At 38.6% G+C, this 25,406-nt stretch overlaps 1 protein-coding gene across 3 annotated transcripts in view; it reads left to right on the forward strand.

Annotated features, from left to right (window-relative positions):
* LOC101175170 (glutamate receptor ionotropic, NMDA 1) overlaps positions 1–25,071 on the forward strand; it is an 87,737-nt gene extending 62,666 nt beyond the window's left edge. For 2 of the 3 annotated variants that reach the window (XM_011479595.3, XM_011479596.3), the window contains 9 exons: positions 126–244; positions 625–737; positions 816–964; positions 1,093–1,250; positions 1,332–1,493; positions 2,041–2,150; positions 2,235–2,380; positions 18,777–18,878; positions 24,292–25,071. In XM_011479595.3, coding sequence (XP_011477897.1) covers positions 126–244; positions 625–737; positions 816–964; positions 1,093–1,250; positions 1,332–1,493; positions 2,041–2,150; positions 2,235–2,380; positions 18,777–18,878; positions 24,292–24,357 — 1,125 coding nt within the window. In that variant the 3' untranslated portion in view covers positions 24,358–25,071. The remainder of the gene's footprint in view (positions 1–125; positions 245–624; positions 738–815; positions 965–1,092; positions 1,251–1,331; positions 1,494–2,040; positions 2,151–2,234; positions 2,381–18,776; positions 18,879–24,291) is intronic. The other variant, XM_011479597.3, reaches the window with a different exon arrangement.
* Positions 25,072–25,406: the final 335 nt, after the last annotated feature.

Consider the following 25,406-nt stretch of genomic DNA (forward strand, 5'->3'; position numbering starts at 1 on the left):
CGTCAAGCAGAAACAGATGATCAGAGGAAGTGGGTGAAGGTCGTTCCAAACAGAGAGCAGTGGTTTGCAAACTACACAAACAGAGCTGATTTATCTCATAATGTGTGTCTTGTGTGTGTGTTTAGGAAATCCCTCGCAGCACTCTGGACTCGTTCATGCAGCCTTTCCAGAGCACACTGTGGCTTTTAGTCGGTCTGTCGGTCCATGTGGTGGCAGTGATGCTTTACCTACTAGACCGGTTCAGGTAAACAACAACAATGGATGCATTCCCAGAAAGAAAACTCCCTGCAGTTAGGTTCAGACATTTACTGACTGGACGGTCTCGGCATCATGGATACAAACTGGTAGTTATGAAGTTATGTTTGAGGAAAACTCATCAATACTGAATTGGTTTAAATTTAACAGAAAGCTTGTGAAAATGAGGACATTCTTCACCAAGAAGTGCTTTCTTTTGCAACCGATTAGAAAAGTTAGAGAAACTGACCACAAAAGCTGTGGTCATAATGATTGAATGGGCTAAAACAGATAAAAAACATACATAAAAAAAGTTAGCTGAAGAACGTGAAGTGATTGCTGCATTCTGCGGGGACTTTGCCTGAGTGTGAAGCTGTTGTGTGTCGACAGCCCGTTTGGAAGGTTCAAAGTGAACAGTGAAGAAGAAGAGGAAGACGCCCTCACCTTGTCCTCGGCCATGTGGTTCTCTTGGGGAGTTTTGCTGAACTCTGGGATCGGAGAAGGTGACCAATGTGTTCAGAACAGCTCTCGGTGCTGCCGTCTGCTCCACCTGACCTTTCCCTCCGTCGGTGCATCCACAGGAGCTCCCAGGAGCTTCTCAGCTAGGATCCTGGGGATGGTGTGGGCGGGTTTCGCCATGATCATCGTAGCATCATATACTGCCAATTTGGCAGCCTTCCTGGTGCTGGACCGGCCTGAGGAGCGCATCACTGGCATCAATGACCCCAGGGTGAGAGCGTGTCTACGGTGGTGTCTTAAGCGCCATCTCTGAGAAGTCTTTATTTTTACTTTTTTACTGTCACTATTACTAAGTGTTTGCCTTTTGTGTGACCTTATCTCCTGTGCTGTTGCTTTTAGCTGCGTAACCCATCAGATAAGTTCATCTATGCCACAGTGAAGCAGAGCTCGGTGGATATTTACTTCAGACGGCAGGTGGAACTGAGCACCATGTACCGGCACATGGAGAAACACAACTATGAGAGCGCCGCTGAGGCCATCCAGGCTGTCCGAGACAAGTGAGCTGCAGGCTTCCTGGGCGGGGAAGCAGTCTTAGCGTGTCCAGACTCAACACGTGTGTCCTCCTCCTCCTTCTGCAGCAAGCTTCACGCCTTCATCTGGGACAGTGCTGTGTTGGAGTTTGAGGCTTCACAAAAGTGCGATCTGGTTACAACAGGAGAGCTTTTCTTCCGCTCAGGCTTTGGGATTGGAATGAGGAAAGACAGTCCATGGAAACAGAACGTTTCTCTGGCCATTCTCAGGTAAACGGACCTCTTTGGTGAGGGTAGTTGGTGCTCATGAGGAGATATGGTTGGATGGAGACAAATGAAGGTAGAAGCCAAAAAGAAAAATAGAAACAATACTAATAACGAGTTAGCGAAAAATGCTAAATAGTAAACCTAACACTAAAAAAGCATGGGAAACTATTATTTTAATCAAAAAGAAGTTAACTAATGCTAAACATAATACAAGTGTTTTATGAAGTGTTAAACGCAAAACTAGCCTAATGAATTAAAGCGTAAAATCTGTTAATAAGAGGCTAAATTAGGGGCTAAAACAACTTTATGTTTTGTCATTGCACAGAACACCTGAAAATAAATGTCAACAGTTATACTCAACAAAGACCGAAGCTGTAAAAATGGTTATTTCTTTACTACATTTCTTTCTGCACCATCTTTTCCGGATTTTAGGGCGACACATTAATGCCTGGTCTGTTTCTTATTCTGTTATATACAGTATATATAAGGCGCACTGAACTATAAGGTGCACTCTGAAGCCCCTCCTACTCCTCTCATCTTCTCTCAACAGTTCACATGAAAATGGCTTCATGGAGGATCTGGACAAGACTTGGGTACGATACCAGGAGTGCGACTCCAGGAGTAATGCTCCTGCAACTCTCACCTTCGAGAACATGGCGGGTGAGGACCAGGCTCCCCCCTTCTGGTCTGGCGGTAAACATCACAAGTCACGCCATGGACTCAGATGTCAACTGTCCTCCTCAGGCGTGTTCATGCTGGTCGCCGGCGGCATCGTGGCGGGGATCTTCCTCATTTTCATCGAGATCGCTTACAAACGTCACAAAGACGCCCGCAGGAAACAGATGCAGCTGGCCTTCGCCGCCGTGAACGTGTGGAGGAAGAACCTGCAGGTAAGAACCTCAGCTGGTTGCTCATCCAGGTGTGAACCACCTGTTGCTTCTTTGTTCTGTGTCCTGAGGCGACCTGGCTGTGAATTGGCTCTTTTTGGAATAAACTGAATTCAACGTGTTCCTCTTTCTGCTCGTGCTCGGTTTTCTGCTGCCTTTGCTGTGATTTATTTGTTCTTTTGTTTTCTAGGAGCCTTTGTCCACGCAGTGTTCTGTAGACATGTTGACTGAGGACCGTATAAATGTCACAGCTCTCACATCATTAGTTTACCTTCCAGCAAGCATGTTTGTCACATGACCTTCATGTTGTGTTGCTTGTGTTGAGCGGAACGACAGCAGGAAGGTAAACCGACTGAGGCTCAGAGCTGATCAGGTTGACTTGGAGGCAGGTCAGAGGGAGGGGGAAGAAAAGAGCAGGACAGACGTGAAGTGTTGTCTGAGTGGGAAACTGGTTTGCTTCTCTGTCCGTCTATAACACACCGAGCTTTCTGTTCATTCAGCATTAGCTCAGATAAAAGCCTGAGGGAGGACGTGTCACACAGAGCACAGATTTCATTTATTAAGAATGTATCTGACGTGTCTGAAAGGGTGTCTTTAACCAAACACCTTCAAAACTCAAAAAATTGTATTTTTCTAACATTTCCTATAGATGTCTGCTAAATTTTGGCAATTTTCTTTCATACCATTGAAACACACTTTGAGACACAAAGTTAATGGAATTAGAAAGGGCCCAAAAATCAAACATCTAACAGGTAACAACTTTCTATCAGCTAATTACGTTCTGTTATATCAAACACAAAAGTGAAACTTGACATTTGCTGTTGTAGGAGCTACATTGAGTAATACATCCTGTGGGTGCCACTTTGTCATCTTTGATGGTAATTTGCAATGCCGGTTAATTACCTGACCTCATACAGGTAGGTACAGTTTTATTGTTTTTTTGAAAAACAAGTACACAAAAAAGTCACAAGCCATCTGGAAAAACATCCACACAGTATACCTGTTCAAAACACAACAAATGTACGACAATAACAGAGGAAAGAACAGAAATGAAGATCTAGGTCCAGAAAAAGGAGGTATTATCTCAAAAGGAAAGGAAACAATAAAAAAGAAAGTGACACAGAGGTCCCAATGGACCTCTTGAGGTCTTCCACGCTTTTAGAACACACTTTAAATGCTGCACAATTGTTGCACTGTAAGTCAAGACAACTGAAGGTAGGCAAAGTCAACAAACAAGCAGCCACTATCTGGGCTTAAGAGGAGCCTGTTGCATCCACCTAGTGGCAGTCATCTGTCAAACCGGCTAGTAAGACACGCTTTTGCAACATATTTAAGATGAAGAGTCGAAAGTCACAAAGAAGCAGTAAAGACGTTGAAAGAGGAACATGGATCTTCTACAGAGCACTAAGATTCTTTGTCACCGTCTTCCAAAAGGTCCTGCACATTCCCAAAGTTGCAGATCATTTTTGATTTTATTATTTACATAATCAAAAAAAGAATTCACTTTCATTCTTCTATTTCTTACCACAACAGTAGTGATGATCTTCATCCCTTCCGGCAGAAACACACCGTTCTCAGGTCAGCTAATCAACCTGCATTCAGAATTGATATCAAAGATGATAAAGTGACACCTACAGGGTGAATTACTCTTCTACAGCTGCATTGGTGTATTACAGTGACTTTTTTTGTTTTCATATTTCAAAAAGAGCCTTTGCCCACAAGTAGCCGGGATAGGCTCCGGCAGCGCCGTGACCCCGAAAGGGAATCAACGGAAGAATATGAATGATTGAATGAATGAATTTTAAAAAGAACTGTCCTAATGTAGACAGATTTATAAATTACTTTTATTGTATTCATTATTTTTTGTGTTTATTGAGAGAGTTGCACTCTAAGAATAACCTGTGATAGAAGAGACACACAAAGTAGTTGTCTTTATGTTTTACCATAATTGAAGACGTTTTAAGGCTGTAAAACTCCTTAAAACACACTTTTTACACTTTTCTCAGACAGACATGAACATTTTCAGACTTTTCTCTGTTGTTTAAACTCAAAAGTCAAAACCTTCATAAAAACAATCAGTCCAGGATTCCAGAATAAGACCAAAGATCTGCCAGTGATCGCAGAATTATGTAACTCTGACAAACTGAACACATTGCGTACAGAAGACACAGCATGGAAGAGATTGATTGGCAAGGTCTCCAGCCAATCAGGACGCAGAACACAGTGCATTGTATAAAAAAACAAAGCATGTAAAATTGCACTCAAATCCACAAAACAGCAAGACCGCAAACTTTGAGCTGCGATAGTGAGAGAACACTGGGTGTAAATGAACAAACTAGTAATGTAATGTAATAGGGATCTAAAGAGACCTATAACAATAACAAATATCATATGAATATAGATTTATAATACTTCTTTACTGCAGTTTGGTAGCGTCTGGATAGCTCAGTTGGTTCAGCACACCACTGGCATCCCCATGGATGCATTCAATGAGCTTCATCCACGCTACCACCTAACCATCTAGTCACCCAGGTCTGGATCTCCCTGTGCCAGTCCCCAGCCCGGATCAAATACAGGGTTGTGTCAGGAAGGGGCTCTAGCGTAAAAATCTCTTCCAAACCACCTGTGGTAATCAGTGACAGCTGATTCGCCGGCGACCCCTGAAGGGATACGCCAACAACTTATCTTGCGTCCTATATTGCTATTTGGTACTATGTGAATGCATAAAATGGATTTTTATGAATGAGCTGTCACTTTCACATTACAGGCTGACAATTTTAACACATCCTAATGTAAGCAGCAGACTAAATGTTTAGTGGTCTCAGAAGTGCTGTGCTACATTTTATAGCATGAACTCTGTACCTATGCATGTTGTAAACAGGCTTCAAATAATAAACAGGAAGTGAAAGCTGTAAACAGGTGAAAATGAATTAGAGGTTTTTACATGAATACTTTAATACGAATGCAATCAAACTCTTTATTCTTCAGAAAGCTGGCTTTAACCAGCAGGACATAAAATCCAGGATCTTTAGGCAGAGTCTGGAGAGGAAAGACATCAGGCTTAAAATGTCTAAATCACCTCAGTGTGACTCCTGTCTGATAAAATGGGTGGCAGCGGAGACATCAATGCATTTAATTTCTTAACTTTAATCTAAGAACAAAATAACTGATAATACTTTAAGCTTCTTTTGAGTATAAATGACACAAAACTGCCATAAAGGTTGTAGTTTTCCTCAAAATTCAGCATCAGAAAAAGAAATCATAGAAATACAGCTTTGTTGTGTCAGTATTTCTAAAGATTTAAACTGGACTGGGATCAGATTTACATCTTTATGTTTCATGTAATTATCATAATTTATTAATATATTTTTGAAGATGAATTAGAAGTTTTTATATGAAAACCATAATACAAATGCAAACAAAGCACTATCTGATTAGCAAATATTATTATCAGTTCAGAAGGATAAAATAAAACTTGATAATTAGTGTCAGATTTTACAAAATAAAAGCACAGGGCTCCATGGTAAATTTGGATGTAACACACTTAAAGTTCTTGCTCACCCTTCAAAATGATGTCTGGCTTTGTCCACATGAACAGAATAACAGATGAGCTGAGAGCAGAAGAACAGTTCCCATCAGAGACTCTCCTTCATGTTTAATGTGAAACTTTTATGAGTGCTTGTTGCTGTGACTGATCTGAGGTCAGTGCAGAACTGAGATCTCTCACAGAGCAGAGGAAGCTGCACATGTCCACAAAAAACCGTATTCTGCTCCAGGCAGACAACCAAGGAGCCCCTTGAAGAAAGAGGGCTCGTATTCCAGCAGGGCCCTGCAGCCTCGTATAACCTCCAATCAAACTTTATTGTTCTTTGAGGATGAACGAAGGGCATCTTGACCGAATGACCAGATTCTAAAGGAGACTTGTGAAGACTTCTCATCGAGACAAAAACTCAGAAAAACGAGGAATCAATGTTTTAAAGAGGATTTTAATTTTCACCATTGAAGGTTCAGAGAAAACTTAGCTTTGCTTTCTGTTTATCATTCACTCCAGGTTTAAGTTGTTGATTGAGAAAAAATCTTGATTTTCTCAGGATTTTTTCTGTGAAAAAACACTTTCCAAAGACGTTTGTTTTTGGTTGCCTTTAGCTCAGGGATTTTGGTTTAGTTTAGTTTAAGAAAGTAGACATAGAGAGTAAAGATTTTCAACTTTTTTTTTTGTTTTGTTTTTTTTCTCTTTTCTTTATTTTGCACATTTCTTTTGCACATCTCTTTACCTGCACTGTTTTGTAAATAGCTCTTTAAATTATACCACATTTTCCTTGTTCTCTTTTTTTATTTTTATTTATATTATTCTTACTCTTTTTTTCCTGTCAGTTGTTATAGTAACGAACAAATTTCCCACGTGTGGGATCAATAAAGTATTTCTGATTCTGATTCTGATGTAATCCAACGATACGGTGAAGAGAATCCAGTAGTTTTTCAAAATAAAACGTCCTTCAGCATCCGATTAGAAATAAAACAAAAAAACATTTAGGTGGTGGTTTTCATTTCTCTGCGGCCCAGTACCAACTGTCCCACAGACTGGTACCGGTCCATAAACCTGGGGTTTGGAGACCTCTGCTTTGACTGATCCTTGTTCATATCAAGCCTTCTTGCGCTGCATTGCGTTGCTTTCATTGCGTTGCTTTCATTGCCTCTTGGCTGTATGCTACAGAATGTTCCTTCACCTGCAACTCAGCAGAGATATTTCTATTCTGTCAAAACATTAATTACTGGAAACATTGAAGAAAATAGTTTATGAATTATGCTGACTTTTTGAGAATTAGAAATGCTTTTTTTTCAGACCTATTTCAACCTATGACTCCATTTATGCAGCTTCTTTCTGTTTTCTTGAAAACTTTGAGCTACAAGAAAACCCCAAAATAGTCCACCAGACTGTCATTCAGTTTGTTCTCTAACCCCTGAGACCTTCAACATTATGATTGCTTTTATGATTTATGTAGCACATCAGCGCTTATTTGAGTCTGCGGTGCCAGCAGTGTCATTACGGTGTCGCTTCACATCTCTGTAAAAATGGCTCTGCAGCTGCTATGCTGTTCTTTGTAGCCTTTTGATGACCATACGTCTTACATGTCATCTTCTCTGTCATATTTTATTCATCCAAACAACAACCAAACCAAATGTAAAGATGTAGATAAAGATTTAAATCTTTATGTTTCATTTAATTATCATAAACTTCATATATGTTTGATACTTTCTTTTATATTTCCACTAACTAATAATATTTATTTTAAACAAAGATAATTGAGAGTTCATTATAAAATGCGCTCATATATATATATGTATATATACATATATATATGTGTATATATCTATCTATAGATATATATATATAAAAACAAACAAGTATAATGCATCTTTTAAACATGTATTGGCGTGGTCCTGGTACCTACACAAACCATCATCAGTTAGAAGTTTGTTTCTTGATTCAAAGCACATTTTGGCTCATTCGCAGACATAACCAGTGGACTAAAAAGGAATATGGATAAAGTTTACTGAATGAATGTCAAGTTAAAATAGTATTTTAGTGTTAAACAGTGCACTAATGACACGTTTTGATTTAAGATGCTGATCCTCATTAAGATGAAGGTTGTTTAATGCCTGGTTGTGATGAGGTTTAGCGTCTCTTTTCTCAAGTGGCCTTGCCTGAATTACAGGAATAAGAATAAGTGCTTCATAGATGTGTTTCATTTGAGACAACTTTTAAATTGGGGTGAAACATATTTTTAACCATCTGAAGGCTAGATTTATTTAAAAAACACAACTGAAAACACAAAAGGCTTTTTTTGGCTTATTACTTTTTCGTTCCACAAATATTAAGACTATTGACTTTTTAACCAAATGAAAAAAAAACATAGCTAGGTTTGCCTTTATAAAATAATCAAAAGTCAGGAGAGCCTCGTTTAGGATTGTAGATGCTGACAGTACTTTTAGTGGAAGCGGTTATTGAAATAATTGTGCATTCTGTGTTACAAGCACCAAATTTGGCATGGATGTATCCTAGGACCCCATCTTTTTGAAAAGCACTTTAGCCATAAGAAATGTCAAGGTTTCAAATATATATAATTTATAAATATAACAGAAATATAATAGTATTATGTAAGTACCCCTCAACTTTAAATACTGTATTTTATGCACAAACAGCCCATAGTTTGGACACTGGGGAAAATAGACATTGAATATTTTTCAAACATCTGAGTGTATGACTGCCATCTTTACAAATGGCCGCCACTTTGAATTTTTCTCATGGCTACTGTGTTTTTCTGACAGAGGGGATCTTAACGTACACCCATGCGTCTGAAATTTCAACCTAACTGGCTCTGCTATCTTACACCTTGAATACAAAAAATTGATGACTGATCAATTACAATATTTGAAGTTTCAATACAGCTTTTTGCTCTCAACCCAAGAGTTGGGGGATGTTATAATACAGTGAATTTCAAATGTCTATGAAGTCTTTGATTAAATATTTCATAATCATTAATATAAACTGTCAATCAAAAAAAGTTAATTAGATGTAGTCTACTTCCAGAGAAAATATTACACTAAAAAACACAGAATTATTGTCTTATATGTTTAATACTGTTGGAATGTCTAGTATTTATTCATTTGTATATGTACACTTTGCAGTTTGATTGCAAGAGATTGACAATATTAGAATAATTGGATAGATGCTATTTAAATAATTTCTATAATGTTACGTGCATTGATTGGCTCTACTAATCTGTCTCTGAACACAAGAGGAGCTGCTCAGATCCTCAATCCCTCCGCTCTTTAAAACCCTGTCACGTTTGCAGGAGAAGCTTTGAGGCAGATGCTTTACGCCTCGTCAGCAGCTGGACGCAGCCGTCCGGCAGACCAGCATTAACAACCGTCACTTTTCCATCTGGCTTAGCACTTCAAACAGCGGCCGCCACTGGCTAACAGCTAACTGGATGATTAGCACTTCACACGGCTGTGTCCCAGGTGAGGAGTCAGCAGTGCCACTACAAAAGGAAACCATCAGAATAGGAAATCGCCCTGGGAGTGGAAGATTCAAGGTTTGAACAAGAGTTAAATAAAACAGAAAAAACAGAAAGATGAGTCAAACCAAAAAAACAAAGATGAATCTAAGACGAGACGAGATTCATGCTTCGTAGGTTAATTGGCAACTCTAAATTACCATAGGTGTGAGTGTGAGAGTGAATGGGTGTGTGATTGTGGACGTTCTACCCTGCGACAGACGAGCGACCTGTCCCTGCCTTCGCCCACAAGTGGCCGGTATAGGCTCCGGCAGCCCTGTGACCCCGAAAGGGACTAAACGGAATAGAAAATGAATGAATGAATGAACATTTTTATTAATTACCTTATGAGTAACTCCAAAAAACAGACACTCACACATCATTCAATCTCTTTACAAAAAGTCCCAAGTCTGATGCCACGTCACACTGCCCTCGGCTCCACACTTTCAGGCAACCACTTTTAATGAAAAGTCTATGTAAACACATGTGAATGCGCATTCAGGGCTTCCACGTTCAAAACTCTCACGATCACGCGTCACTACGCACATTTATCCTTAAATTTTTGGGCTCTCACTTGAATAAACACTTAAAAGTTAAGCCAGTTAACTTTGAACAACCAGGGACTCGGATTTGGTGGTGTCACATGCATCCTTTTCATATCACAGAAGTGCCAACAGGTAGAAAATTGATAAAGGAAAAGAACGTCCATTCTAAATACCATGTGCTAAAAGCTCATTCAAGAACCCGCATCCAGTGTGTTTTTGAATGCATGTTCACCCAGTGTGTAGCATTACTGTTGCAACAGTTTACAACCGGGACTCAACTTGGATTAGACTGACATTCTAGTGATAAAATGCAGCAAAAATCAGCTACTGCATCTATGCCACATGTTTCTATAAAGAGGATACCAAAGAAATTTAAGATTTAAAAAAACTAAAAAGTCCTAAAAATCAAGTCCTGGCAAGATTTCTTCTTGTGCATCATAAAACCTTTAGGTTATTGTCTAAATCCCAAAAGAACATAAATATTATCTCCCTTGTTTTTGCTTCACAAACCTCCACAAACTTTCCAAAAAAAGTAATCAAAGGTGGTTTCTCTGTAAGTGACAAATGTTCCTAAGCTTGAATGCAGGGGGTGCGTCAAAGACATAATCCAATTTCTGTTTATATAGGTGTGTGACAACTAAATTTCTCTTTAGTTAGCATTAAAGTTTTATCAGGAAAACTTAGCAGCTCAAACTACAGAAGCTGACATGTCTGAAGGATTTAAGGGGGTTATTGTCATATGCACAGTAAGAAACGGGTTTTCCTGCACAATGAAATTCTTACTTTGCTGTCTGCTCCGAATGCCAAAAAGTATACAGGAAACTGAAAATTCACACAAACATACACAGCAAAACACTGGATGTCGGGCAAATTCTAAATGTGCAAAAACACGCTTTCAGAGAGAAACAAGATAAGAGTGTATTTTTAGATCTGTTTGACAGTCTGATTGACTTTTTGTACATCTGAGAGAAACTTACAAGACTTTACAAAATTTACTTGACAACCAGTGAGCCGATCACACGTTAAAACAGGATTAAGGTGTGACGCACGGACAGAAAGCAGAAGCAAACATGATTTTATTCGACTTGTTTAGCATTTTCATAGGAGCTCAAAGCCCCAAAAATCGTGTTTTTGATGTTTTTAACATGTTCTTTTAGCATTTTTCTAATGATGGAGGATAAACATAAAGAAAAATTAACCTTAAAATTAAATTTTTGTGTATTTCTGTAATCAAGTAAAAGTCAGGAATAATGCTGTTTTAAAAAAAGGAATGAGTGGGGATGAGGCGTGGTTGCTTGGTATCAACAGTCCCCGCCCACTACTCAGAGGCAATATTTCTAACAACTATGCCGTTGTTTTATACTGTTTTGTTTTTTAAAATTTTGGCTAAAAACTGCATCATTACACCATCATAACTAAAAGATCCCAGGGAAAACTTTAAAATGAACTCAAATGATGATCAGAGGGGGAGTTTAGAAAAGATACATATTGAAGTGGTCAGAAAACCATGCTGCATTGATGGTAAATGACAAAACATAAGCATTTTTCTGGAATATCATCCAGTGCTTTAATGACTGAGTTTGTCCCAGTATGATGGCAAGAAAAGTGTCTCTTTGCTCTGACATGAACATCATTTACAGATACAAGTACGTATTTTGTTTTTGTGTGGATAAAAATTGTCATGCGCTTTGTGAATGTTATTATATTTTTACTTGGATCTGACCTTCAACAGTTTCAAGTTATTTTGTTATAAGGAAAAAGGTAAACTTTTACCTGATTTGAACAGCAGAATTGTCAGTGAAGAGCAGAGTGTCATCTGCATTGCAGCAGAACCTGAGTGTCAATGACAATTAGAAAATGAAGGTCCAGTTTGGTCATGAAATAACAATAATATTAAGTACTAAAGGAGAAAAAATGATATTAAATAAAATAAAAAATAATAAATGTGGACAGAATTTGATGAAAGAGTGTCAGTTTTACTGAAAGTGAGTTCCAGAGTTGGAGAGCAGATCCACAGAGAGCTTTGCATCCCATGGTACTGGCTGATGAAAAATGGAGGACAAGGATATGAATGAGCAGGTAGAGATATGCAGGAGGTCAGATATGGATCAAATGGCTATGAAAAGAGAATTTAAAATGATTTCTGAAAAGAACAGGGAGTTCTTTGAAGGTAGAGGTGATGTGGGGAGAAGTAGTCTTTGGCGCCAGAGTTCTGGACCAAGTGGACTGAATCATTGGTGGTCTTTAAATACCTATGGGTTTTTAGTTGCATTGTTTTAAACAATGTGAACATATGTATGCTTTTGTCTTGTTCTGTGTGGGACTCTTGCATTATTTTCCTATTCTAAAATCAAAGTCTTCCACTGCTCTGTCCTTGGTGGGCTTTATTGGGACTGCATTCTGGGCCCAGCAGTCTCAGTCTCAGACATCCAGTTTTGCCCACTAGGTGAAAAAGTTCTGCTAATATTTTAAAATTGAACTATGTTCTCATTTTTTTTATACCACTATGAATTTGTTTGCAGCAATGATGTATGAAAACCCAAAGTTTTTCTTTGTTGTTTGGTTTTGTGTTATACTTTGCTCTTGTCATCAAACCCCATGAACAGTTACAGCATGTCCCCTTATGGTCTCCCAACGCTTTTATCCACAGTGACGGCACAAGCTAACCGTTGTAATCCTCAACCAAACACCCACACAACAGAATTGTTATTTAATCTGTGGGTACGTTAATGGCATTGTGAGTCAATTTGCTGTGCTTCATTACACACAACAAAAAGAAAGGCTGAAAATTAAACAAATTAATATAATTTTTGTCCCGTTAATTGCTCGGTTAAAGATTGGAGTTGTCTTACATAAAACACATGTTTTAGTGTTCAGCTGCTATAGACAGCTTTCAAGTAGGTGATCAAGCTATGCTTAATATGTTTAACTGAACATAGATACAGAATTGTTCAAAAAGAAGCTTTATAATGCTTGTCATTACATAAAAAAAGGAAAATTCAATGCAAAACAGATAACTTAAGTTGGTAAAATATTATTATTATAATGATAACATTTTGAACAGTCTTAAGCGAAAAATGACAAATCAATAATAGAACAAAGTAAATCTAACACTAAGCTGCGCTAAAACAATAAATAGGCAGCAGCTAATCAACAAAAACATGCCAAAACTGGAAATACATATGAGTAAATATGTACTCCAAATACAAGCTAATGCTAAAAATGCTAAGTGTGAAACTAAGGTGTAAGCTTAACTTGACAATTGCTAAATACAAGCTTTGTAAAACATTATATCAGATTGAACATAAAACTGTTTCTAGTTGACCGACCTTTTTATTTAGAATAGTGCTTTTGTTGTTTTTAACATGTTCTTGTGGCATTTTTCTCTCGATGGAGGACATATTTAAAAAATGGAGCTTTACACTGGATTTCTGGGTTTTTCTTTAGTCAAATCACTGGCAATCAGGAGCAAACAGCATAAAAATGCTGTTGGAAAAAGCTTGTAGGTGTGTTGTAGAAGCCACAAGCTTCCTGCTCTGCTCTATGTTAGTGCATCTACTTGCAGACAATTAGATCTATGAACGTCTTTGTTTTCCTCGTTTGAGCTGGAATCTGGATCAGAACTGTACAGCTGGATAGCTTCAATTCTGCTCACCATTTTTGTGTAGCAGTAATGTTAGGTTGGAGGTGTGAGGGGCTGTAAGCTAGTGGGAGAGTGCGTTTCAGATGGATGATGGGAAAGGGGCAGGCTTACTTGGTGCCGACAGTCCCGCCCAAAACTCAGAGGGGACAACGTAATGAACTATTGCTGCTCTGCAGAAACTATGTCCTAGAAAACAACACTGTTTTATTTTTATTGGCTCAAAACGGCATAATCATGAATAAAAAACCACTGGGAACATTTTTACAATAGATCAAAAGATGATTTATTGATGATGAGTCCTAATTAAAGGACTTTAAATCCAAGTCTTAACTAACTAAAATATGTTACTTTATTGTCAGCATCTATTTAAAGAGTTAGTTCATAAGTTAAATTATTTATTCAACCAGAAGCAGCACAGGTGTGACGCATTTTATAGCTCTGCCCTTTATTTAGGTGTCTATTATAACCCTGTTTGTTTTTGCTGTTCCTTTAACAGCAGGATTATGTTGAAGTGATTTTGTGTACAACCCAGCAATTCATACAAATAATCCTGGACTCTTATGAAGTATAACTTAATTATATTTAAAAAAGGCTGTTAAAAGTGGGGTTTGATGGCAAGAGTGCTGATTTCCAGCCCTCATCTGTACTTAAAGATATTCCAACAATGATGATGATGATGATGTCATCATGTCAGGCTCACCATTTACCCCTTCTCCCTTTTAGAAGAGATGATTTTATAAAGGAAGATGGTTAGTAAAAGCTTTTATTGTGACATCGTCCATTCAGGCCATCTTTGTACCCCCTCCACCTCTGTATCCACCCCCATCCATCTTTCATTTTTCCACTCTGTGTTCCTGTGTTTGAGTCTGTTGTCGCTGTGTTCACCTGCTGTTGTGCGTCTCTGGAGGTGTTGGGTAAAACGGATCAAACATCTTGTTTTACTGAAATGCCATTTCATCTGAACATAAACTAGTAAACAAACACAAAGAAAGTACACGAGCTTCACCAAAGCAATCATACAAAAAAAATGAGCAAATACTTTTTTACAGTCTCCTGAATTGATTTATAATCGATCTTTGCTTTTGCTTTTGGTGATGTCACAATGAAATGGTTTATTTTCAATCATAAATGAGTTGTTTTCTTGCTGAAAACGCTCCCATGTGAAGAAGGGTTTCAATCACCTGTAGTCTGAACCAACTGTAAAGTCAAATCCAAAACTGCTGAGAAAACAAGGACAGATTTAAGACAGATTTAAACCGGTCTGTGATTACATGTAGGCAGCTTGTTAGCATAGCATGATAGCATCGTAGTCTTTAGCATCGTCGCATCAGTGTGTAACAAAACCACTGTCTCCAAATCAACACTTTTTATTAAACTCAGATGATCACTGGCTGGTGGGAGGACTTCCTACTAAAGTCAATGATCATCTCCTTGGTCGTTGATGTGTTCAGCACAAGACCATTGTCCCTGCTCCAGGAGGGGAATCTGGTGATGAGCACCCTGTACTCACTCTCATCACCTCCTTTTACACACGCCACAATAGCAGTGTCGTCCGAATACTTCTGGACATGACAAGCTGCAGATGCATAATTAAAGTGCATTTCCATCGATTTTTCATTGGAAGTGGTGTTCGTGTTGCTGAGGGTGGAGTGAAGGTAGCATTATCAGGACGAGTCTCATGCCAAGTCTCGGGCTTTTGAAGAATGCTAAAAAAGTTAAGTATTTTCTATCCAAATTTTGCCTTTTTAATCAGCTGAAGAGGTGACAATAGTTAACTTCAAGGTTTTCCCCTAAAGGACTTTGGACTAAATTAACCTAAACTCCTCAGACTGAGGTCCAAAAACAATCCAAGAAAGTCTTCATGGATCACCTTTCAAACCTCGTCTAGTAATCCAAATGAGGAGAAGTCCCGATCTTTGGTTACATTTGTCAAAACTACATTGGAAGGACATGCTAGTTGCTTCATGTTGTTCCCTGTGGTACAAACCTGATTGGCTCTTGTTGTAAATCAAATTTATCGTCTCTAGCACATCAGACTTAGCTGTAACTCAAGTTCACGTCAAAGTTCTCAGCTCTGCTGGGAAGCCTAAATCACAGACGTCCAGTTTATCAAACTGCTGGTTTGAATGTGCTTGGTTATGGTGAGCCTTACGCACAGACTGAGACTCGCTCATACAGAATAATCGCAGACTTTGGAGGAAACAGCAGGAACAGACTGTGGGCTGCAGGCGGTTTCATAACCTGCTGCTAAGATGAGCAGATGGAACGCAGTCTCACAAACGCACGCTCTTCACACACTGGACTCACTTAGTCAATATATAGAAGAAGAATGTTTATTTCATAAAGCTGCTACTATCAAATAAAACAAGTGTAACTACCCCACGTGGCCTAATCCCAAAATAGACACTAAACCATTCCTTATCCCCACATCCGCAATGATAATCCTCTCGAATGTTTTTTGTTTGAAAATAAACATTGTCATTAAATACAGTCAATTCCTGAACTCTCTGTCATTTATAACTTGTAATGAATGCCTCCAAATGAATTCTGGAAGGTGAGACTAAACAAAATGTTCCTGACAAAGAAAACCCAGTAATTCCTAAATTAATCTCCAACAGATGGTAACAGCTCCTCCCGCTGTTAATTCCCTCCTGAGCTTCTTTTTTTTAACGCACAAAATGAGCAGGGATGACCAATTTAGAAAATCTGTTAACCATGAAACTGTTGCTCTTTACACTGAGCCACCGATCCAATAAATACCAAACAAGCCTTGTTTTTGTTTCGTCTTTGAGAAGCTGGTCAAAACTTAATGATTTAGGCAGAATCCAAATTCCTCCTCTACCCCAATAACCCTCCAAGGGGAGAGATATGGTCATTAGTTGTCGGTCATCAACGTTAGCGCATAGCTGCCAGTGCTCGGAAAATACACAACAACGTTGGTTTTATAACTGTAAAAAGTTGTGGCTGTATCATGCTATTTTAAGCCCTTTCAGAGTAAGCTAAATTCATTTATGTACAAATATTTACTTGTGGCACACTAACAAATCTTTTAGGAAAAATTAGTTATTTTCGTATCTTATTTTCCCACCCGGAAGTAAGACAACTCGATCTTTGTGGCACCACCTTTCCCTCCTTGTTGGTGCCGCCCATTTCATGACGTCAACCTAGAACTGGCCTCGGCAGCGTGTCTGGGTTTTGCCCCTTCAAAAGAATCCTGTTGCTATAATAGAACTTGGATTCAGTTTCAGTTGGTTCAGTTTCAATCAAAATCACTTTTTCTAATTGATTTGGTTTGCTGTGCTTTAACATACAGCGCTCTTTAGAGCAGAACAAGGTCTGAAGGGGATCAAACCTCCTGAAAAGTTTTTCACTTTCTACAGCTGATTGACGAACTATGACCAAGAAACACAGTGTTCCATCTCTATATCACGGTTCACCTTTTGTGGTTTCAGCAACTTTTTTGACTTAAAAAGTGAAGAGACTAGACAGAATGGCTCAATAATTGACATACCGTATATCTTCCAAGAGTGGCCCGGGTGTTTGTTCCAAAATTTGGCAGCTGGCTCGGTGTTTATGAGAAACAGGCGTCTATTGGAAACCGGCGTTGATTCCGTCACAGAGAGAACGATGATGGCTAATGGGTGCATTTTGCGGGAAAATTCAGTCAACAAATGCAGAGAAAAACAACAGATGAACATTTCAGGATTTGTTGAAATGATGAAAATGTCGTATTATGTTATGATTTGCTAATGTTTCTTTTACCTTTAAGCATCAACCTCTGTATCAAAAATCCTGAAGACACCCGCGCCTTTCCGTCTTTGCTCAGCAATCCATGTAAAAACCAGTTCCTCCAATCCATCGCTTGCTTTCTTTGCAGCTTCCCTGGAAAATCTCTCAAACGTCTTCTTAATATCGTCTTTTCATGGAAACGTTTAGGATCCAGCCCTAAATGTCGTGCTGATTTCTCACCAGAATGTTCTTTGGCCTGTGCCGCCGCACCACATGTGAATCCCATCAGCGTTTCTTGGCCAGGTCTGCCTGATCGCTACACTGGCTCCCCTTACCACAGAGACACCTGGCGTCTGCGTGACTAAGCATGGGGCGAGGGGGGGATGGGGATCTTACAGGAGCTTGGCCACTATCAGCAACCGGCGTCTAAAGTAAAGAGCATCTGTTAGACCCGCCATTTATTGGAGACCGGCCACTTTTGGAAGATTTACGGTATATAAACGTGTGCTGTGTCCAGATTCCTTTACTACTCACCATTTAGTGTAATATGTTTTGTACAAATCTACAATTCCAAAATTTTCTTGGAGATTTCCTATAATTCTCTGCACAAAACTCAGTAGATTAGCCAGATATGCCATATATAGACAATATAGACTAATAAAGACAATGCATTTAATGATTTTTCATGTGAAAAAACTGTATTTAAATGTATTTTTGATAAAGCATCCAAGTGTTCATCATCAGAACACAGTGGATTCATTAGTCAATTGTTCATATTTATTAGGTTTTTACTTTTGTGAAATCTTCAAATTTGGCGTTTAAAGAAAAAAGCATGCTGTTTGAATTGCTGTTAAATTCCAGGGGACTAGATGCTGAAGCCCTGCACTATGTAGTTTTTTAGTAGTTAGGAGGTAGGGAGGGAATTCAGACATGGCCAAAAAGTGATAGTCCTTAGTGTGACACTTTAACATGTTTAAAGTACCGTAAAAGTTATTTTTCTGTCCTACTTCTATAAATCTAATGATAGCAAAAGCTTTAGTTTTTCTTGGTTTTATGTAATGAAAGGGCTTCAAAAACTACTTGTACTATTACTACTTTTTATTGTAACTCTGTCTGCAATATAAAGTCATTTGATGTTACACTGTTTTCTATATTACAGATTCATGATCAGTTTTATTGATACACTGTAATCCCTGCTCCCACCCCAAGTACGTTTATGTGTCGTATAAAGTCAGGGCACCTTGATACTATCCACACTGAGGGCTTTTCAGTAGTCCAGAGTATTCATCAGTGTAACAGCACACAGGTGTGTGTCACCTCCATCCGTGCACGACGTGCGACAGTCTGTGTGAGTGGGTGGCGCTGCTGTGTCTCTGCTGCGTGTTAATGTGTGTGTGCACCTATCATATGATTTATTTTAGGATAGGAAAAGTGGTAGAGCAGAGCCCGAGCCCAAAACCTCTTTTAGGTCCATCACTTCGACCTCCGACCTCAAACGCCGTATGGCCCCCGGGGACGCCACGGTAAGGAGATGAAGACCACCTCCTGTCCTCTTCTTTCTTCCAGCACTTCATTCCATCAGTTTTCTGTCGGTTTCCCATTCCAACCTTTTTTGGTTTTGCCAACCTTTAGTTTCATCACCAGTTTTGTCATTTTTTTCTCCTCCCTCCTCCTCAGCTCAATCATCTCCTTGCTGACTCATCACGGCTGTCTATCTGTCAATCAGCCATTCTCTCACCTCCATTAGCTCACTAGTGCCTCTAAAGACAGACAGACGAGAGGAGACAGGGTTCAGCTCGTTGGCTTTTCTTCTCACACCAATCACATTGTCCTCTTGCAAAGGAGAAGTGAAGAGGGTCAGACTGTGTGCTCTCTTTTGGCTGTTCTGGTCCTGTCCGTCCTTGTCCTCCGTGTTTGTTTGTTCTTCTCTCCCTCTCCTGTCTTCTCTCTGTCTTTTTTCATCTCACAGTCAGAACAGTTTTGTCTTCCTCCAACAACCCCCTCTGGTCCTGGCAGGTTTCCCAGCACTGATTGATTTTCCTGCTCTAACTCCTTCAGCTCTGCCTTTTTTAAACAGATTCTCGGTCTAATAAATTTTTCTCCCACAGGACCCCGCGCTGGTTTGGAAGGCTTTGCTCGGTCACACACCTCCAACTGTCTGATTCAGTGCTTCTTTGCCACCTGATTTAACCTTTCCTCTCAGATGTTACACAAATCTGCTCTGATTTTGTCCATTTTGCATCCCCTCTCTTCCAAATATTTGGAGGGGAGTTAAAATGGCATTGAAGTTTGTGTTCGTGAGGAGAACTTGCCTTTCCTGACCGAACTCGGGGAAACAGACTCATTTCTCTCTGTGGTCATCTTTCTTTATTTTCTTTATGAGTGTTTTTCTCTTTCACTGGGTTTGAATGGTGTCCAGACTACATGCTGTGCGACACACACACTGCCTCTGTCCTCCTCTGCAAGCACGACCGACTGTAGGCACCAAGCGTCACGCCAACACGCCAACATGGATCCTCCTGTTGGAGCACAGAACGCATTCAGTCATGTTAGCAGCGGTAGAAAGTAAACTGCAGAATTGACCAAGATGGTCTTTATGGTCAGAGCATTGCAGAAACATTTGAAAAGAAGTTTTAAAAATGAAAACTTCTGTGTTTTATACAAGTGACTTAAAATACTTTCCAAATTTTGCTCATAAATCAACAGAAAATTGTGTTTTTAACCATCAACAAGAGCAAAACAGATGCCATTTGCAACAAGCAATGAAGAAATCTTAATTCTTAATTTCAAACACATTTAAAATAAAATTAAAAGCATTATATTTATTTGTGTCTTTTTAAGATGTTTATTTTCCTTTTTTTCTTTAAGATTTTTTTAAAGGGGACAGTGCAATTTAAAGAAGAAAAATAAAAACGTTAAACGGAGTTAAAAACGCCAGAATTAAACAAAAGCTAGTTTTCAGCTGTAATCCCTTCGCCAGGATTTTAGAAAGCATAAACTCATGTACTTTAAAATACAATATACATATACAAACACTTTATATACAAATAAATAAAATACAGTATCACAAAATATAATGAATCAATGCCAAAAGTATAAAATAGCTTAAGCAAATATTTAAAGAAAAAGGCTATGCTGAATACCTTTCCTACTCTTAAACTGATAACAAACTACAGTAGATACTGCGGGAATATCTAGTGCTCTGGATCTTTGAAGGAAATTTGGACGCCACGCTCATGGAGTTTTTTTTAAATGGAAAATATGACTTCATCAGTTTCCGAAAGTAAACACGTAATACATTTGAAAAGACTATGAATGAAAGAATATGAATCCACTGCTTTCGAGTGAAAAAAACTTGTATGGTTTAAAAATAAATAAATAAAGAACTTTTGTTTTCTGAATTACCTTTATACCTGTGTATCAGGAAAGACCGAAATTTCATACATGGAAAATGCGCAAAAATTTATTTAATGGCTGTGTGACACGGCCTTTAAAGAGGAGCGCATGAGGCTTGTACGGCTAGAGACGTTGTTGAAAACAGATTCCGCGTTTGTCATGGGTGTAAAGTTGTATCATAAAGTATTTGTAATTATAAAGGAGGTTCTACAGACTTGTGACGTACAGGTGATGATGTTTTACGGTGTCCTTACCCCAGGCTCTAGTCATTATTAGGTGTGAGTACTGGCTCCTTACTGACTGCACCTGAATGCTGCACTGAGGGGGTACGGCCATAGGATGTCCACACAAACTCTGTACTGACGGTTTAACATCTAACAGTCAGGCAAGAAACACTTATCGTGTGAACAGCACTCACCACCCTCCTTGCGCAGTCCGCAGGATTTCGGAGAAGGTCGAAAAACATGAAAAATCCGTACGACACGCCTGCGTCTCACCTACTCCACCTACTCGTCACCCTGACTTGCGTATAAGTGTTTACCACAACCTGTCACCCCGCAGCATTAAAAAGTTTTCTCTACGGACTCAACAATCGGTCTTGATATTTCATACATGCCCTGTACAGAATTCTTTGCTCACAGATGCCCCATACCCACCCATAAGGGTAACTGTTACTTTCCTTACAGAGAAGATGGGTCTAAAGGCAGGCCAGTTTAGCCAATCTTTTTCATTTTAGGTTAGCCATTACCTATTGAATTCTTGAACTTCATTATAACATAATTACTGGTATGAAACCAATTGAGATTACTGTTGTTGTAATGTTGGGCTATATATAGATAAATTTTAATTTAATTTAATTGAATAACTAAGGCAATGGTAGGTTCTGTATATGCAATACAACATACAACAAACACAAAGTGATATGTAGCAACTTTAATACTGAAAACATTCTGGCTGGACGTAACACAGATTTACATACTACAACACAGTCAGACGCTCAGGTTTGGGAAATTCATAGCAACTTGTGCTGGAAGTAGAACCATCAACCCTTGATGCAGAGCTGCTGCCAGCCTCTGATCCTGCTGGATTAAAGTTTCATGTCCAGCATGTCAGAGTGGAGCTTCGGAGCAGATAACATGATAGAGGCAGATGTTTAATTTATCAGCAGCTGCCTGAAACCTTCACTTACACAAGATGAGGGATTTTAAGTGACAGTTTACCAAAATCCTCTGGCGGTCAAAAGCAAAATAAAACATGTAAAGTAAAGCTAAATGAAACTGACTATTGGCATTGTCTGGTTCTAAGACGGGTAATGTGGGAGGTTTCTTAATCCACAGATAAATGAAATTTTAGGTGGGTAATTCTCATCCATTTACATGAAAGCTTTATCTCCAATCGCCAAACAATCAACTCCTTCACACAAAATGATGTCATCTTGTTACAAAAAAAGTTAGAAGAAGGCCAAAAGCTGCCTCACTATTCTTCACAGTAAAACTTGAAAAAGGCTCGTGTTGAAATGAGAGCTCAAGTGTGCAGAGCACCATCTTCAGTGCAAACTTAATGTTAGAAGAAGCAAAATCATAGCACAGGTTTCAAAATGCAATCAAACTCAATTTGTTGAAAATATTAGGTTGGGTCATACCGAAGACACTAAAAGTGCAATGTAACGCCTCCTTGCTTATTTCTAATGCTGTGATCACATCGAACACATTTCGTGTCCGCTGCCTCTTTTTAGTCAGGTGTTTAATTCACACTTTTTGAAAATTTGTTCATAAACCTGACTGTCCTGCCGCGTGTGGGAGGAGCCACTGTCCAAACTGTTGAAGCTCATCGTTACATGAAAGAAAGCAGTGACAACATTTACAATCAACGCATGGAGGCACAGATTAAGTTAATCGATTGGGTTTATTTATTTCAAAGAAGTATACAAAAGCATCAGTAATCACGTTTCCATGTTTTGGTTCATGAGACTCTCCTGTATGGTGTCTAATGCAGGAGCGTCACAGCTATGACTGCCTCTCACTGCCCCCTCGGGGATGGAAAACACATTTCACCCACCCAGGTGTGGAACAACCAGTGAAGCGTTGAGCATTTCTTTTATTAAAACAGAAAGAATCGAGTGTTTCTCACTTTTTATTGCTTTTATTTTTTTTATTTTATGTTTTTCTTTTCTTTTATTTGTACTAAAATATAAAAAAAGTAGGAAAAGGATAAAGTCAAAAAAGATTTATGAAGGAACTTGATAAAGATAAATATCTTAAACCATGAGAAAGGAACTTTGTAGTGACGTCTCACTTTAACTTACCGTAGATTGTTAATTTCATGTTTTCTTGGTAAAATTAATGAGTAAAAATGAACTTTAGAGATGGCTTAGCCTAAGTTTTGCTCAGTTGCTGGGGCGGCAAAGTAAATAGATTTGAATGATTTGGAAAAATTGCCAATGTAAATACTTTTTCTTTGTTCATCAATTTTTTGATAGTAAAAATCTATAATGATATGTAAATAATACTAGAAATGCTACTAAAATTAATAATTGTTATAAATGCATGAATAAAAATTTGTTCAATACTTGAATGTTGAGGGCTTTACATTGTTTTTCTTCCCATTTATGTATAAATTTTGCATTGACATGTATTTTATAAGTAAACTTAGCAGTTAAGTCATGTTTGTATCTGCAGGCCTCACAGAGAATCTATATTTTTACTACAAATGAAAAAAAGTAAATAATATCAACTGTTACTGCCTATTTTTCAAAATATTTTTTTAAAAACCTTCATAAATTTGAATTAATATTTCTGCCTGATTCACTTTGCTGTATTTAAAATTTCAGCCATTCTTTCCCACTTAAACATCACAGCACTGAGAATAAAGGCTGAGGGAGTCTAACTCAAAAGACATATGTCTTCAAAATAATTGTAAATACAAAAAAAGTAATAAAAATCTGAAATATTTCAAATATTTCCTGGTTTTTACATGAAATGTTTTGACATAATCTTCAAATTCAACTGGAAAATTAGAGAAATATGAATTTATTTGCTGTTTTGCAAAATAAAAGTAGGTTGATGTGACAAAATACAACTTTACAAAAGTTCTAATCTACATGAAATCCTTGTTTAAATGAGATACATCTGTAACAACCAGGAATGCTAGAATTCTCTTCATACTTTAGCTCAATCACTGAGCAACAACATTTAAAGTGAAAGAAAATGTTAAATCACCCAAAACTCCGATTCTGCGTTTAATGAAGTGTCTCCCTCAGTGGAAGCCGTGAACAGAGCTCTTGTGATGTTTATGAAAGTTTAAATACAGAGTTATAAATAGCTGCAGGAAGCACAGCAGGTTTCGTTTTGCTCAGAAACTCCTAGACACAGTAAGAACATAGAAAAGGCTTTCATTCCACCGCTGCTAACATTGATCTCAGAGGGATAAAAAAACATACTAAAAGACTGATGTAGGGGAAGTCACAGTCACAGCTTTTGACTTGAAGTTTGATTAACCTGTGTGTTGTTTCTTTTCTCTGTTTCTGTCCTCTTTATGTAGCCGTACCCGACTGACATCACCGGCCAGCTCAACCTATCAGATCCGTCCGTCAGCACCGTGGTCTGAGAGAGGCTGAGAGGGGGGTGCGAGTGAGCTTCACTGCTGCTGCTGAGCCACACACACAAACTCACGCACACACACACACACACACACACACACACACACACACACACATTGTGCCTAAACACACAATACTAACGCAGACGGACAGGAAGAGGACAGGACAGCTGCAGGTCACTGTGCCAGCTCACCCAAACCTCCTGTCATGAGGAATGAAGTCAACATGAGTGTCCCGCCTAAAAGCTTCCATTCGGACGAGCAAAAAGAAGCCGACCGTCTCCAAAAAGAGTCCCGCGTGTCCCCCCTGTGCACACAAACCAACATGCTCAGACATTCATGTTCCAGTTCAGTTTCAAAGAGCTTGTTGACTTAACTGTCCATCTGCAGGAAATCTCTCCATATGTGCAGATGATAAATTCATTTCATCAGCTCTTGAAGTCACTTCAAGACCCACTTCGATAAAATTGTGTTTTTGCTGTTTTCAACAAGTTCATGTAGCATTTTTTTAAATAATGGAAGACATACAGAAGGAAAATTAAGCTTAAAATTACAACTGAAAAAGAGAGAGTGAAAAACAGACGGATGACGGGAAGTGGAAGCAGGCTTGGTCCTCACCAACAGTCCACAACTCAGAGGTGAATTTCTAATGAGCTCCTGCCGCTCTGCAGAAACTATGTCCTAGAACATTTAGAAGTTTTTTTTAGATTTAGGCTAAAAACAACATAATCATTGTTTAAAAACACCTAGAACACTGAAAATAAATGGAAAGATGATCGGAGTGGGACTTTAAATAATCAAACCATTGAAAAAATATACAAACTTTAAAATATTTTAAGAATATTGACTTTAATCGATGTTAGCTGATGTCTAGGGGTGGCCATATGTCAACTGTTCGGGATAAATTATATTGATATTCATTGTTTTTGTTTTAATTTCCCTGGAACTCTGGTGCACTAAAAATAAATGGAAAATTACTCTGCATTCATGTGGTGTTGGAAGCCTTGTACTGTAGTTTTTCTGAGGTTCATGTGTGTTTTCCCAGTCGGACACTCATT

Source organism: Oryzias latipes, chromosome 9 (genome assembly GCF_002234675.1).
Source record: "Oryzias latipes chromosome 9, ASM223467v1".
Lineage (NCBI taxonomy): Eukaryota > Metazoa > Chordata > Actinopteri > Beloniformes > Adrianichthyidae > Oryzias > Oryzias latipes.